The 14,857-nt window shown below is 43.3% G+C and overlaps 1 protein-coding gene across 2 annotated transcripts in view; it reads left to right on the top strand.

Moving 5' to 3' along the window:
• Positions 1-23: 23 nt before the first annotated feature.
• The window catches only part of ZNF654 (zinc finger protein 654), a 65,286-nt gene continuing 50,452 nt past the window's right edge, over positions 24-14,857 (top strand). The window contains exon 1 of one of the 2 annotated variants that reach the window (XM_030204247.1): positions 24-91. Coding sequence is in view for 1 of the 2 variants with exons in the window: in XM_030204246.1 (XP_030060106.1) it covers positions 163-264 (102 nt within the window). In the remaining variant the exon portion in view is untranslated. The other variant, XM_030204246.1, reaches the window with a different exon arrangement.

Genomic DNA, 14,857 nt, shown 5'->3' with positions numbered 1-14,857 from the left:
CAGTGCGGAGTGACTCGGCTTGGCCGGATGTAAGAATGACGGCGTTTCGGACCTATAGGAATGGAGCAGGGTCAAGAGAGGGGGCGGAGCAGTAAGTAGCGACGGCCGCGGCGCTGCCTGGCGGCGGCTGGGAGTGAATACGCGCAAGTCGGCTGGAGCAGCATGGCGGAAGATGAGAGCGACCAGGAGTCGGAGAGGTTGGGGGAAGAGCTGGAGGCGCTTCTTGGGCTTGGCAGCCGCGAGTACTGCTGCCGTTTCTGTCAGGTGGGTGGGTGGCCGGTACAGCCCCCGTAGTCGTCGCGGGGCCTGGGCTCCTTCTCCCCCGGCCGCCCCGACTCTGGTGGAGGTGGGACGGGCCCGCTCAAAAAAAAATCCCAAAGTTACTCTCGTCATCTGTAGCCAGTGCAGTTTTGTTTTCTTCTAGTCGTTGTAGGGTAAAATCACTTTTTTGTTTGTAAGGATTATGCAGGAGTAAAGAACAAAAGTTACAGGCTGCGTTGTGCAGATATCTGGGAAATGTCAAAACAGAACATGGTGCAGTGGAAGCAAGGGATCTTTCTCTTTCCTGTTTAGTGTTTCAACTGCATAACTATTTTGTTCATTTAATTAGGTTTTTTTTAAGGGGGGTGGAAGGAGAGAACCTGTCACTGTATCACATTGGTTTCATTGATCAGCTGAGGTGAAAACATGTCAATAGAAGTTGTGAATTTTCTTTGTTTCATATTGTTCTTTTGTAGTACATTGTACGTGTTTACTATTGTTGCTATAAAATGTCAGCAATTTGCGGGTCCTTGAATTTTCTTCTCCAGTAATACTAAACTTAGTAACTTTGTCTCCAAGAGCCGATAGCGATGTTTACTGCTCTGCAAAGTCGTAGCCATAACCGTACATATATTTTGTTATATTTTAATATACACTCGTCTTTGAGCAAACTGCCAGTCTCGTGTATAGTTGCAGTTTTCTTTCCCTTTAATATAAACGTAAACAGAAATAACTTATTTTTGTAAGTGGTAAATACAGAAAAGTCAACTTTGAATTCTAGAAAAAGAATACGGTATGCAAGAGCAGAAAACAACAACCTGTGCAGTAAAGTGGGTTGTATAATGTTTGAGGATACCTTTTTTTTTTTAATAAAGAAATATAAATGTAATTTTACTGACATGTTTGATTATACATTAGCATGTTATAAGATATTATTTTGTAACAGAAAGTAATTTAGAGGGTAGTTCTTCATGTTAGGGCCTAAAGTTTTATTTTCAAGCCTTTTACAAATTTCTAAATATATTTGCATGCATCTGTATAAGGTGCTGGCTATAAGTTGTTAAAGAGCTGTAGGAGCTTCCCAGAGTATTCTGTAGACCTTGCTCACAATGGGGCCCTTTTACCAATCTAGGTACCAGTGCGTGCTTACCACAGGGCACCTTAAGGTGTCCTGTGGTAAGTTCCAGGTTAGTACATCCACACTATGGGCTAGATACTACATGTAGCACCTAGAAAATCTGCACGGAAAACATTTCTGCCTAAGTGTATTATATAAGCGGCACCTAGATTTGGGTGCGGTACATAGAATATGATTAGTTGATATCCTAACGCCTAAAACTACATGCTTCCATTTACACCAATGAAAATGTGGTGTAAATCCTGGTGGGTAAATTTAGGCACATAGGGCTATATTCTATAACAATGCACGTAAATGTTGAAATGCCCATAAAATGCCCATTTCCTGCCTCTTTTTGCCTGCGTTCATTAAAATTTAGGCGCAGTGCATTACAGAATACACTTGGGGAGTTGTGCTTGTAAATTCTAATTATTGCCAGTTAGTGCTGTTAACAATGCAAATTAGCTTGTTTAATTAAGTTATGTGCATTGTTACAGAATATGCTTGGATTTCAGCACAGATTTCTAGGCACACTATATAAATTTTGGGGGCATGCACTAAAAATTAATTTAATTTACTTTTTTTTTTTTTTTTTTTTTTTACTGTGTAGAGGGTGTGTCTGGGGGGGGCGGAGAGTGGGTGTTTCTATGGTAATCAGCACAGTTACCTTGCTGTGCATTAATTGATTAGTGTGTGAGCCCTTACTGCCTACAGAATAGATGGCAGTAAGGGCTCTCATGCTAATCTTTTTTAACGGCTGCCTACTAATGAGCATTGCCATTAATACAAAAATCTGAAAATTGTCCATTTTAGTGCTGTGCTAAAAATGGCTTTAACTTGTGGGAAAGACTTAAGGGCACACTAAGACCACTTTTTAGTGCTGCTTTGTAAAAGGGCTCCAATATCTTTCTATCACATAGAGAGGGCAGTACGCTTTCTGAGTTGGGACTCCTGACCGCTCTCATTGTAGGGTTTTTTTCCTTTTGCACTAAGTAGGGTGCACACATAATCTTAAGATCTCTAGTTTTGATTTTTCTGTACTTCTAGATAAAAATATGCTAATGTTCCTACATTAATAATGAAATAAAAGTAATTAATAAACTGTGTTCTCTTCACATGACCTTTCTGTTTCATTAGTTACATCGAAGAGAAGCAAAAAGAGGGAACAATCTCCACAGATCAATTAACAACTGCAAAACAGCGGAGATGACCAAAAAACCAGCATGTAGCTAAATTAATTTTCAAATAGATACTTTATACAATCATACATGGAGGAACAACCATTAAAGGAGTCGACACAGGCCATGTTTTGGCTTTATTGCCTACATCAGAAGTTCAAATTTTAATCCAGATATACACATATCAAATGCAGAGAACTGTATATGAATCACAGTGTACAACAGAGAAACCTATAGAGGGATAAAAAAAGGCACTCCCCTATTGCAGAGAAACTGTTATATCAGTTACAGTGTCCAGTGGTCAGTCCAGCAGCACTACTTCTCCATTCTACTCCCGTGTCGAGTCCTTTGATGGTTGTTTAAAGATTTTAGGTCATCTCTATTGTATTGCTTTTGTCATTAGTTATATTGCCAGTGGTAATAGACTGCAATTTTTCCTTGACCTTCTGTTTTCCTTCACGAGATGGTTAAAACTATATCATAAAGGTTAGAAGTAAAATCATTTTATAGTTTTTAAATTCCTGATTATAGTATCAGGAATTTAAATTTATAGAATTGATAGAAATGCAAGGCTTGAAAGTAAACACTAGCTCTTACTGATAGAGCATTTACTTCTGTTTTGTGCCAATAAGAAAATCCTGTTCTAAAATTCAGATTCAGAACTTTTAATAGGAAAATATTTATTTAAGAGCCCTTTTACTAAAGCTTAGCATGTGCTAAATGCTGCACGTCCTATTTTTATATCTCTGGACTATGTGGCACTTAGCACAGGCTAGTGTCTGTTAGTGCATGCCAAGCTTTAGTAAAAGGGCCCCTTAATTACTTAGGGTCCTGTTTACTAAGATGTGCTAGTGTTTTTAGTGTGCGCTAATGCTAGACACACCCATAGGAATATATGGGTGTCTCTAGCTTTAGCATGTGCTAATATTTAACATGTGCTAAAAACGCTAGTGCGCCTACAGCATGGCTTAGTAAACAGGGCCCTTAATGTTGTTAACCACCAATACTTAAAAAAAGAAAGCTCGGCAATTTACAAAACATACACTCCAATTTCTCTTTCTGTGAAGAGAGCAGAAGGGACTTGGGGCCCATTTTACTGAAGTGTGGAAAAGGTTTGCACTACAGTTCAATGCAAGAATTTACTTGTAAGGGATGGCGTTTGGAGCAGTCAGGCGTTTGTTGAGCTCCTGAGTCTCTGTGATTGTGCCAGATGCTTTGGATTATTTCTCCGTGCTGGACATGGGGAAAAGAAAAGGGAAAACCAGGGCTTTTTCCTCAAGCCCCGGAGAAAATCCTAGCTTGCGTCAGACCACTCTGGAGAGATTCGGCGTTCAAACACTGGAAGAGCTGGCACTTGCTTCAACTGGTTCCGCAGTTTTTTTGGCAGATCGCAGCATAGAGGGAGTTTCGCTTAGCCCTCCCTCCAGCGCAGCTCCCCAATGACCCGGAAGCAGATTCGCAACAACTGAGATGCAGCATGGTGAGACGCCTTAAGTGGAGTCGGTCCACTTTGCTGCAAGAGGAGGACCCATCGCTGCCTAGTCCCCTGGGATTTTAATATCTTTCTCAACCTGGGAACTGCTTCTTGTGGTAATGGATTGAAAAAAACGGCTGTGGTGACCATGGAGTCCTTGTGGGATGCAATTCAAGGTCTGAACTCTTCCCTTTTTCAGGTATCTAACTCCTTTAGGGGAAAAGTTTCTGATATAAAACAATCATATGAAGCTCCTCTGTCTGGAAAAGTAGATCTTCAAGCAACTAAAACTGATTCATTAGAAGGTGAAGTTAAGCAATTACAGAGCTTTGTCTCGACAGTCACCAGGGAGAGAAGATATCCAAGCTCGAAAGCTTGAATATTTAGATAACCATGGAAGAAGGAATAATTTGAGATTCTTAAACTTTCCTAAATCACTGCTAATTCCTGCATTGGAAATGCTGAAAAAATATTTCTGTGAAATACTGGGAATTCCGGCTGAGGGTTTTCCACCCATAGCCCAATATATAACGGGATTTTTGAGAACTTCATCTGTGAATCCTCAACCTGAATTAAATCTGACTGAATTCTTGGAAAGCTCTTTAGAAGTTATAACTGAGCAAACTACCCTCCTAGTGACTTTTGCTTTAGATCTAGACAGAAATAATATATTTCGTTCAGATTTTCATCATATGAATGCTCTCTTTTTTGGGGATCTAAGGTTCAAGTTTTCCATGATTTAGCTAGAGACATGCAAAAAAGATGATGAGCATTCTTGGCTTTAAAACCAAGAGTTCTCAACTTAGGTGGATCTTTTGTATTAAAATTTGCTTGTACATGTTTATTGTCTCTAAATTTGATTAATTATGTTTTCTTTGACCCAAAGAAATTGCAGGAATTCATTATTTCTTAGGAAGGTGAAAGAGAGGTTTCCTTGAATGCTCCCCACCTGTTAATAATATGCTGTTTAAATTGGCTGCAAGTGTTTGCTGCTCTCCCCTGCTCCATTTGATTATAATGTACTTACTTTATATTTCCTTATATCTGGATCTAACATATTGTGGACAAAGTTGAAGGATAATTTTTCCTTTAATTCCATTGCTGATATTTGCCAAGCATTTATGTTTGTTATATGAATGTAATATTAAAATCTATTTAAAAAATTTACTTGTAAGTGCACAGTCTGTGTGTTACCTGTTGAGAGGAATACTCCTAGCATTTCCTATACTTTTCTGTACAATTAGCTAACTGCACAAGTGACTTGCATGTGGTAGAGTAGCATGTGCTAACTGCAATAGGGCAAGGATGATGCCCCTGTATAAGACTGGTGGGATCTCATTTAGAATATTGTGTGCAGTTCTGGAGACAGCATCTTCAGAAAGATATAAACAGGATGGAGTCGGCCCAGAGGGCGGCTGTTAAAATGGTCAGTGGTCTTCTTCAATGCATATGGGGACAGGCTTAAAGATCTCAATATGTATATTTTGGAAGAAAGGCAGGAGAGAGGAAATATGATAGATATATTTAAATACCTATACAGCATAAATGCACAGGAGGTGAGTCTCTTATTTGAAAGGAAGCTATGGAATGAAGGGCATAGGATGAAGGTGAAAGAGGATAGACTCGGAAGTAACCTGACGAAATACTTCTTCACGGAAAGGGTGGTGAATTTGTGGAACGGCCTCCTGCTGGAAGTGGTGGAGATGAAAACAGTATCTTAATTGAAGAGAGCTTGGGACCAGTACATAGGATATCTAAGGGAGTGATAGGGAGAATAGATGGCATGGATGGGCAAACTGGGTAGGCCATCTTTATCTGCCTATATTTTTCTATGGTTCTATGCTGTCCGTCCATTTCCTGCCCCATAATACACTATGTCAGTGGTATTTGCTCCCAACCCTGGAGGGCTTCCAAGGGGTCAGGTTTTCAGGATATCACTAATGCATACCAACCACATCCATTGTATTCAAATCTGTCTCATGCGTATTCATTAGGTATATCCTGAAAAACTGACTTGGTGGCAGCCTTCGGAGTGGGAGTGAATATTACTTTGCTGAATAGTTAGCATATAAACCAGCATTTTTGGTTTTGCCAGCAAGGTGATGGATACCCTGCTTGTGTGCTAATTCACGTTACCTGCATAGTGTATTTTAGTAAACAGATGCCTGTGCTCCTACAACAAGGAGTCATTTGCCAGTAATGTTGCTGCTGTGACTAATGTACATAAACTTTTATCTGGAATTATTACCGTCAAGGGCAGCATTATCAGAACAGCTATAATATGTTATTGTAGTAAATCTGTTCCTAAACATGCAGGATTTGGGCAAATGGATTGATTGTCAGGTAGCATCATATAAGAATTGTAAAGTATGTCATATGCATGCCGAAATTTATGAATGATTGTGAGCAGAGCTTCATGATGTTCAGGACCCTATTCGATTTTGTTTACATTTTGTAAACTGATTTTTTAAGAAATTCTGCAGTTGGTAACAATTCCATTGAAGTCCAACTCATTTGTTTCGTGACTTGGGAATGACCCTTGGTGGTTTTCAAAGTAGTGAACCTGATACTTAAGGTGTTTTGTTTTGTTTTTTTTTAGTTACATTTATACCCCACGCTTTCCCACTCATGGCAGGCTCAGTGCGGCAGGCAATGGAGGGTTAAGTGACTTGCCCAGAGTCACAAGGAGCTGCCTGTGCTGGGAATCGAACTCAGTTCCTCAGTTCCCCAGGACCAAAGTCCACCACCCTAACCACTAGGCCACTCTTCCATGTATTACATAGAAACATAGAAAATGATGGCAGATAAAGATCATATAGCCCATCCAGTCTGCACATCCATACCATCTACTATCTCTTCCTCTCCCTTAGAGATCTCGTGTGCTTGTTGCATATTTTCTTGAATTCAGATGCAGTCTTCATTTCTACCATTTCCACCAGGAGGCCGTTTTACATATCCACCATCCTTTTCATAAAGAAATATTTTCTTAGATTACTCCCATATCTGTTCACATTCCACTTCATCCTATGCCCCTTCATTTCATTGCTTCCTTTCAGTTGAAAGAGACTTGCCTCCTGTGCATTTATAGAACTATTTAAGGGGCCCTTTTACTAAGTTCCGTAGGCGCCTACGCGCACCCAATGTGCGCCAAATTGGACTTACCACCCGGTTACTGCATGTCCCTTGTGATAATTTCAATTTTGGCACGCACCCGCTATACTCATCTGAAAAATATTTGTTATTTTATGATGCATGTCAAGTGACATTTGATGTGTGTAGGTCATTACCGCGTGAGACCTAAGTCAATGGCTGGCGGTAAGGTCTCACACCCAAAATGGACATGTGTTAATTTTTATTTTGCCACACGTCCGTTTTCATCAAGAATAAAAAAAGGCCTTTTTTTTACAGGCATGCTGAAAAATCAATCTGTGCGTGCCCAAAACCCATGCCTACACTGCCTCGGTGGTCACCAAAGGAAGCAGATACGTATGTGGAAAACAATATTTAATTGATATGGATCAATAAAAAATTAACAAGCCCGACACAGGCCATGTTTTGCCCCACTGGGCTGCATCAGGGGCTACAAAACAAACAATCATATAACAATTAGAACAAAAATAAAAGCAAGTAAACATAAAAATAGATATAAAATAATAATTACATTTCATTACCATAATCTCATACTCAGCTGATAGTAATAGAACACCATGGTGATACAGTTAAATAGAAATTAAAAAAATTAATTGAAATATCAAAATATTGTATAGAACTTAATTGTACACATTGTATAAAAAATATGAATAAAAATATAATGTAAATCACTATATGTATATGCTGTTAAAGAGACATCAAATAAAACTCATGTTAATAAATAATCAAAAACTTCATAATATATTTAATATATAAATAAATGAATTAAGTAAATTGAATTAAAAGGTCAATGAAATATATGCAGCGTAAATGTTTAAAGTAAATTTGACACATACCTAATCGATATCTATAAAAACATATAGTCTCCACTTGAGTATCTAGAGAATATTAAATAAAAAGTGAAAAATAATGAATATAAAAAATAGAAATACAAAAATAATTACAGGAAAATAAATACCAAAAATTATAGACAAGTATCCAAATCTAAATCATTAAATATATATATACACACATGCATATACATATACATACATACACATATATACATACATATGTGTATGTATATTTATCAACTAATCCACTTCAAAGATTAAATTTATAAATTATGAATATCTTTTATATATATATATATATATATTTTTTTTTTTTAGATAAATGATCAAATATAATTAGAATATGATGTAAATTACCTATTTGTTGAACTCGCAATTAAAATGCACACTTTGACAGATGGCACTTCACAAAAACAAACCTGTAACAATGTATCAGGGATATAATAAATAATAATTCTTACAGTGGACATGTAACAATGTATCAAGAAAAAAATGCTGTGTAAGTAGAGAATCAATAATGGACATATGTAGGCTCTCCCATATCAGATCGTATCTTGGCCATTTTTCTTCACACATTAGTAAAAGGACCCCTAAATGTTTCTCTTATTACAAAACACTGTGGGCTAGATTTACTAAAGCATGGGTGGGCAACTTGCAGCCTACCAATGAATTTTATGAGTTCCGCAAGACTAGGGGAAGTATGCTCAAAAATTGTGATAAACCATAGTTTTGGTAATTCTAAATACTGTATTTTGCAAATCAAACATATAAACGGCGAGTGACCGTACTCACTCGCAAATGCGCAGTAGAGACCTCTGCCCCGCCCCCACGTCAATACGTGATGACGGGGGGCGGAACACAGAGGGTCTGTACTGCGCATTGCTGAGGGAGGGACACCGCCGTCTAACGCTCCCCCCACCCGAGTCGCCGCCGCCGCCACCCACCTTCTACCTGGTTGGACCCTCGCTCCACTATTGAAACAGCGAGGGTCCGGGAACGCAGCACTGAGCTCTGCTGAGCTGCCGACATCGCCCTTCCTTCTTCTTCTCTGCCTCTGTCCCGCCCTCGACGACGTTACATCACACGAGGGTGGGACAGGCAGAGAAGAAGAACGAAGGCCGACGTCGGCAGCACAGCTCAGTGCTGTGTTCCCGGACCCTCGCTGTTTCAATAGCGGAGCGAGGGCCCGGCCGGGTGGAAGGTGGGTGGTGACGGCTCGGTGGGGGGGCGCGAACTCAGAGGGGGAGGGGCAGCGGCGAACTTGGCTGTGGGGGCGGGCCTTTCAACCCCCCCTTCAGAATAGCCACTCTAGCAGTTTGTTTACATTGTTTTTGGTTAAACCTTTACTTCTTTATCACAGAAGGTCTAGGGAGCTCTGTACATTCTCGGTTCCAACATTATGAAGTGTTGCGATTTGCTAGAGATAATGCTGACATTCATGCGGCCCTTTGTGTATAAAGGTGGCTCACCTGTACTAAAGGGTGCTACTGTGTATCCATGCATTAATGTGCATTATTTACCTTGGGTCCCTTTTAATGCAGTGGGACCTATTTACTAATAATGTGTGTTAATGGTGTTAGCACACTTTAATAAATCTAGCCCTATTTGTAAACTGATGAGAAATGCAAAGGGAATCATTTGGTATTCTATATACTTTTACAATGGTTGTTGATTTTAAACAACTGAAAATCTGAAGAATTGTCATTTTATTTATCATTCCAGTTGTTCAAAATATCGGTTGATATTTTGATTTGGAATGCAGTTTCTCTACATGTTGGATTATTTTCATTTCTTCTTGAATTTATCAGAAAAAGGAGATCAGATTGTGGGCTAAAAAGGATTTGACTGAGTAGGGTTCTCACTCTTGGACTTCAGGCCATTCACATCTAGCAAAATAAAACAGACTTGCTACTTCTATTATATAATAGGCATCAGAATAGTGCTGTAATGCTTCATGTGCATAAAATAGTGAACAGCGTGCATCATGGTCCTCAGTCGCGTTATAGGCATGTTAGCATTTTTAACGCATGTTAACTATGTACGTACCTACAATATTCCTATAGTTGCCTACACGGTTAACGCACAAGCTAATTGTAGGCGCGTTAAAAATGCTAACGCACCTTAATAAACAGGGCCTTATGTGAGGTCAAGGATAAACTGCTAAGGTGCCGCTTGAATTGTGGAACTGATGTACATATATATACTTGGAGGCCTATGTACCAAACTGCTTAAACTCATAAACACTATCAGCATGTGTTAACTGTGTATGTGCTTTTAAACTGTATTATAAGACTTTCCATAAGGGCTCCAGACCAATCTCCACACAAAAAACGCAGAACAGCACAGTAGAGATAAGGGATAGAAACTTAGCAATGAAACTTATAGGTATATGAACATAAATCTATACTAACAATAAAAAAACTAAACAGTGCAGTGTGATATCAACTATTGATAAATAATACATCATAAAACTCAATATACAATAGTAGTTAAAAAAAAATAAAAGTTAATAATTAAAATTCACAACTAACACCAGGTCTGTAGATTACAGATTTGAAAGTGTACAACAATGTGTAATGACAAGTGTTAACATAGTAACAGACATAACTGCATTTCCTTGTCATCAACAGCAGATGAATCCATTAACTGGTGGGTTGTATTCGCCTACCAGCAGGTGGAGATAGAGAACACTGAAAGCACATGATGTTCCTGGACGCCCAACCCCACTGCCTTCAGTATATCTCTTATCTACCAGCAGGTGTGGACGCTTTCTCAGCTCCTGGATTTCTGCCTGGGGTGGCTCCTGTGCTTTGCCAGTAGAGCAGGGGGTGTTGGGGCTGGTGGTGCCCACTTTAAAGGCATACTTGGTTTTCCCTGTCCCTTTCTTACCCCATTCCCCCTCCCCCCGAAGTTCCTCTGTCCCCCCGGAGTTCCTCTGTAAAAAAAAAAAAAGAGAGAGAGAGGCTTTCTCCAGAGCTCCTGGTTCAGTGCAGCTTGACCGAAGCTTGTTTGACTCGGTCTTCTGAGGTGAAAGTGATGCCCAGCTCCTCTGGGGAGGTTCCCGCTGACAGCACTCCGTGCGGGGTAAGTTTTGGCACGAAGGCACCATTTTGTTTTCTATATTTGATGGCTGCTGAAGGAGTTAAGCGCTGCTCCCACTGTGGGAAACGCAGATCAGCAGCGGGGCTTTGCAGCACATGCTGCCTAGATGCTAATGCTAGTACGAGCATGGCGGGTGGTGATTCTTCCCGCCCGACGGAGTTGGCAGCGGGCGCCATCTTGGAGGCGTTGCGTGACTCGACCCTCGCGGTTGCAGTGGAGTCAGCGCAGGGGGACGCCTCGTTTCGAGGTTTCTAGAGGAGCTATTGCCTCCGCTTCCCCCAATGTGGGGGCGGATGTACAGGATGAATTTTTCGCTCCTGAATTTGTGCTGCTGATGCATAAGGCTTTTATGTTAAAAAGAGCACTGCCTGAGGCTCCTGACAATTCCGTTATTTCTTCCCCTGAGCTTTCGGCTGTCGCTAAGCGTAGAGGAGTGAATACCCCGTCTGAGGGGGACTTTTCACCCTGTTCTCCCCTGTGGTCTAGTTTTGGGGAGTCTGAGGGGTCTGGCAGGCCCTCACGCACTGATGATCCAGACGAGGGTGGCTGCTTGCCACAGGAGTCGGATGACCCTAAAGCGGTTCGGATTTTCCACCGCAACGAGCTGCCAGCTCTCATTTCTGATGCCTTACAGGCTCTTTGTATTGAAGATCCTGACGAGGGCGCTGCCGCTTCTATTAATCCTAGGATATCTAGTACTAAGAAGCCGTCTTGGGCTTTTTCCGTACATCCATCCAAGAGCTTATTTCAGCTCAATGGTCTGACCCTGATGGTCTCTTGAATGTGGCCAGGGCCATGTCACCTTTACCCTCTGAGTGAAAGTCAGTTGGCATTCTTTGGGATGCCTAAAGTGGATGCGTTAGTTATGGCTGTGACTAAAAAGACTACTCTCCTGGTGGAGGGAGGGTTCGCTTTGAAAGATATGCAGGACTGGTGGCTGGAATCCGCGGTGAAGCAGTCCTTTGATATCTTGGGCCTTTCCTTACGGGTGGCTATTTGCAGTTCCTATGCACCCCGGGCCTGCCTTTCCTGGTTGCAGCAGGTGGTTGAGCAGTCCGCCGACGGAGCGGGTTCCTTCGCTGAGGTCGGCCCACGTATGGAATCTGCCCTGTCTTTTTTGGCTGATGCCCTTTATGATCTGGTCAGAGCTTCGGCTAAGCAGCCCACCGCCTTCTTTGGCTCCGGCATTGGGCGGCTAACCTGGCCTCTAAACAAAGGCTGGTGAGGTTACCCTTTTGGGGCCTTCTTTTATTTGGGGAGGATTTGGAGAAGATTGTTAAGAACCTAGGGGACTCTTAAGTCCCAACGGTTGCCTGAGAATAAGCCGAGACCTTCTTCCAAAAGTCCTTCTTTTCCCTCCTCTTCCAGGCCACGTTTTCGCGAGGCTTGCCGGTATCGCCCGGGGCGCTCTGCGGGGTTTGGTCAACGTACCTGTTTCCAGCTGAGGAACTCCTTTCGTTCGGACAAACGCGCTGCGGCGTCCGGGCAACATCCAGGAGTTCAGGGGAGTCCTCCACAATGATGGAGTGCAGGTCCACTCGTCAGTTCCCGTAGTAGGGGGTCGTCTCTCCCTCTTTCTCAAGGAGTGGACCAAGATTACTTCGGATCAGTGGGTCCTGGACCTGATCAGAGAAGGTTACCGACTAGAATTTGCTGCCCCGGTGGGAGACGCGTTTTTGGAGTCCCGATGCGGCACTGCCTTCAAGCGGGCGGTGGTAAATGAGACCTTGCAGGTGTGGCTGAAGCTCGGAGCGGTGGTTCCGGTTTCTCCCGCAGAACGCGGCTGCGGTCACTACTCCATCTATTTTGTGGTGCCTCGAAAAGGCGGGTTCAGACCTATCCTCAACTTACGCAGAGTCAACGAGGCCTTAGGAGTGCGACACTTCCGCATGGAAACTTTGCGCTCTGTCATTGCGGCGGTACAGCCAGGAGAGTTTCTCATGTCTCTGGACCTCAAGGAAGCGTATTTGCATATTTCTATCTGGCCGCCACATCAGCGGTTTCTCTGGTTTGCGGTATTGAGCCAACATTTCCAGTTTCGCGCCTTGCCGTTCGGCCTGGCAATGGCCCCTCGGACTTTTTCCAAGGTGATGGTAGTGGTGGCTGCCTATCTCAGACGAGAGGGTATAGAGAGCACCCTTATCTCGATGACTGGCTCATCAGAGCGCATTCGGCAGATGAAAGCCGACTTGCCACAGCAAATCAGTTCTTTAGACTCTGGGCTGGGTAGTCAATATGCCCAAAAGTCACCTGACCCCCTCTCAGTCTCTCGGGGTCTGGTTCGACATGGCTTCGGAATTCATTTTTCTTCTCGACAACAGGCGTCTCAAGCTTCAGAATCAGGTCCGCCTGCTCCTGCGGATGCCTCGCCCTCGAGCTTGGGACTTTGTTCAGCTCCTGGGATCGATGATGGCCACCATAGAGGTGGTTCCCTGGGCAAGAGCTCACATGAGGCCGCTACAGCTTGCTCTTCTTCAGCAATGGTCTCCGATTTCCCAAGAATACCAACGCAGACTAAGGTGGCTTCCTGTGGCCCAGCGCAGTATGGATTGATGGCTTTCCGACAGCATGCTGCGGTAGGGGATGCCACTGGCTATTCCTTGTTGGTGTCTGATGATAACGGATGCCAGCCTTTTGGGCTGGGGCGCTCATTGCCGGGGGACGCTATTCTCAGAGTCTGTGGTCCACCACGGAAGCGGGGATGGTCCATCAATCGCTTGGAACTGAGAGCGATATTCCAGGCTCTTCTGGCCTTCCACAGAACGCTGAAGGGTTTTCCTGTCCAAGTTCTGTTGGACAACACGACAGCAGTGGCCTACATCAATCATCAGGGCGGCACTCAGTGCAGGGCCCTGGCTGCAGAGGCGTCTCTGATCTGCGACTGGGCCGAGCGCCACCTAGAGCTGCTGTCCGCGGCTCACATAGCCGGTCAGAGCAACATACAAGCCGATTTCCTCAGCAGACATCAGATCGATTCGGCGGAATGGGAACTGGCAGAAGAAGTTTTTCTTCAGATATGTGCCAAATGAGGGACTCCAAGCCTGGACCTCATGGCGTCAGTCGTAAATGCCAAAGTACCTCGCTTTTTCAGCAGAAGGAGAGATCCTCGCTCGGCGGGTTTGGATGCCCTGGCTCAACCTTGGCCCTCGGGCCTCCTGTATGTGTTCCCTCCTTGGTCCTTGATAGGGCGAGTACTACTTCGGATTCGCCTGCACTGAGGATAGGTGATTCTCATCGCCCCTGATTGGCCAAGGCGTCCATGGTACGCGGATCTCCGGCAGATGCAGGTGGACGCGCCTCTTCCTTTGCCTCGGGTTCCGAACTTGTTAGTTCAGGGTCCGGTGACTATGGAAGATCCTTGCCACTTTGGTCTTATGGCCTGGCTCTTGAGAGGGCGCAATTGAGGGACAAGGACTATTCTAATAAAGTTATTGCCATGCTCTTGCAGGCTAACACATGGTCTACCTCTGCGACTTATGCTTGGATGTGGCACACTTTTGAGGTGTGGTGTACTCAACTCTATCACGCCGACTCTGGCGACAGTCTCGCTTTTGCTGGACGTTTTGCAGGACGGGCTACAAAAGGGCCTGGCCTACAATTCCCTTCGAGTTCAAGTGGCAGTGTTGGCCTGCTTCTGGGGGGAGGTCTCCGGCTTGTCCCTTGCTGCTCATCCGGATATTGTCTGATTTCTCAGAGGAGCGCTTCGTCTCCGTCCTCCTTTGTGGTCGCCCTGTCCGGCTTG

Source organism: Microcaecilia unicolor, chromosome 5 (assembly GCF_901765095.1).
Source record: "Microcaecilia unicolor chromosome 5, aMicUni1.1, whole genome shotgun sequence".
NCBI classification, from domain to species: domain Eukaryota; kingdom Metazoa; phylum Chordata; class Amphibia; order Gymnophiona; family Siphonopidae; genus Microcaecilia; species Microcaecilia unicolor.
The sequence above is the reverse complement of the archived record's forward strand: the minus strand, read 5'-3'. Positions and strand labels throughout refer to the sequence as shown.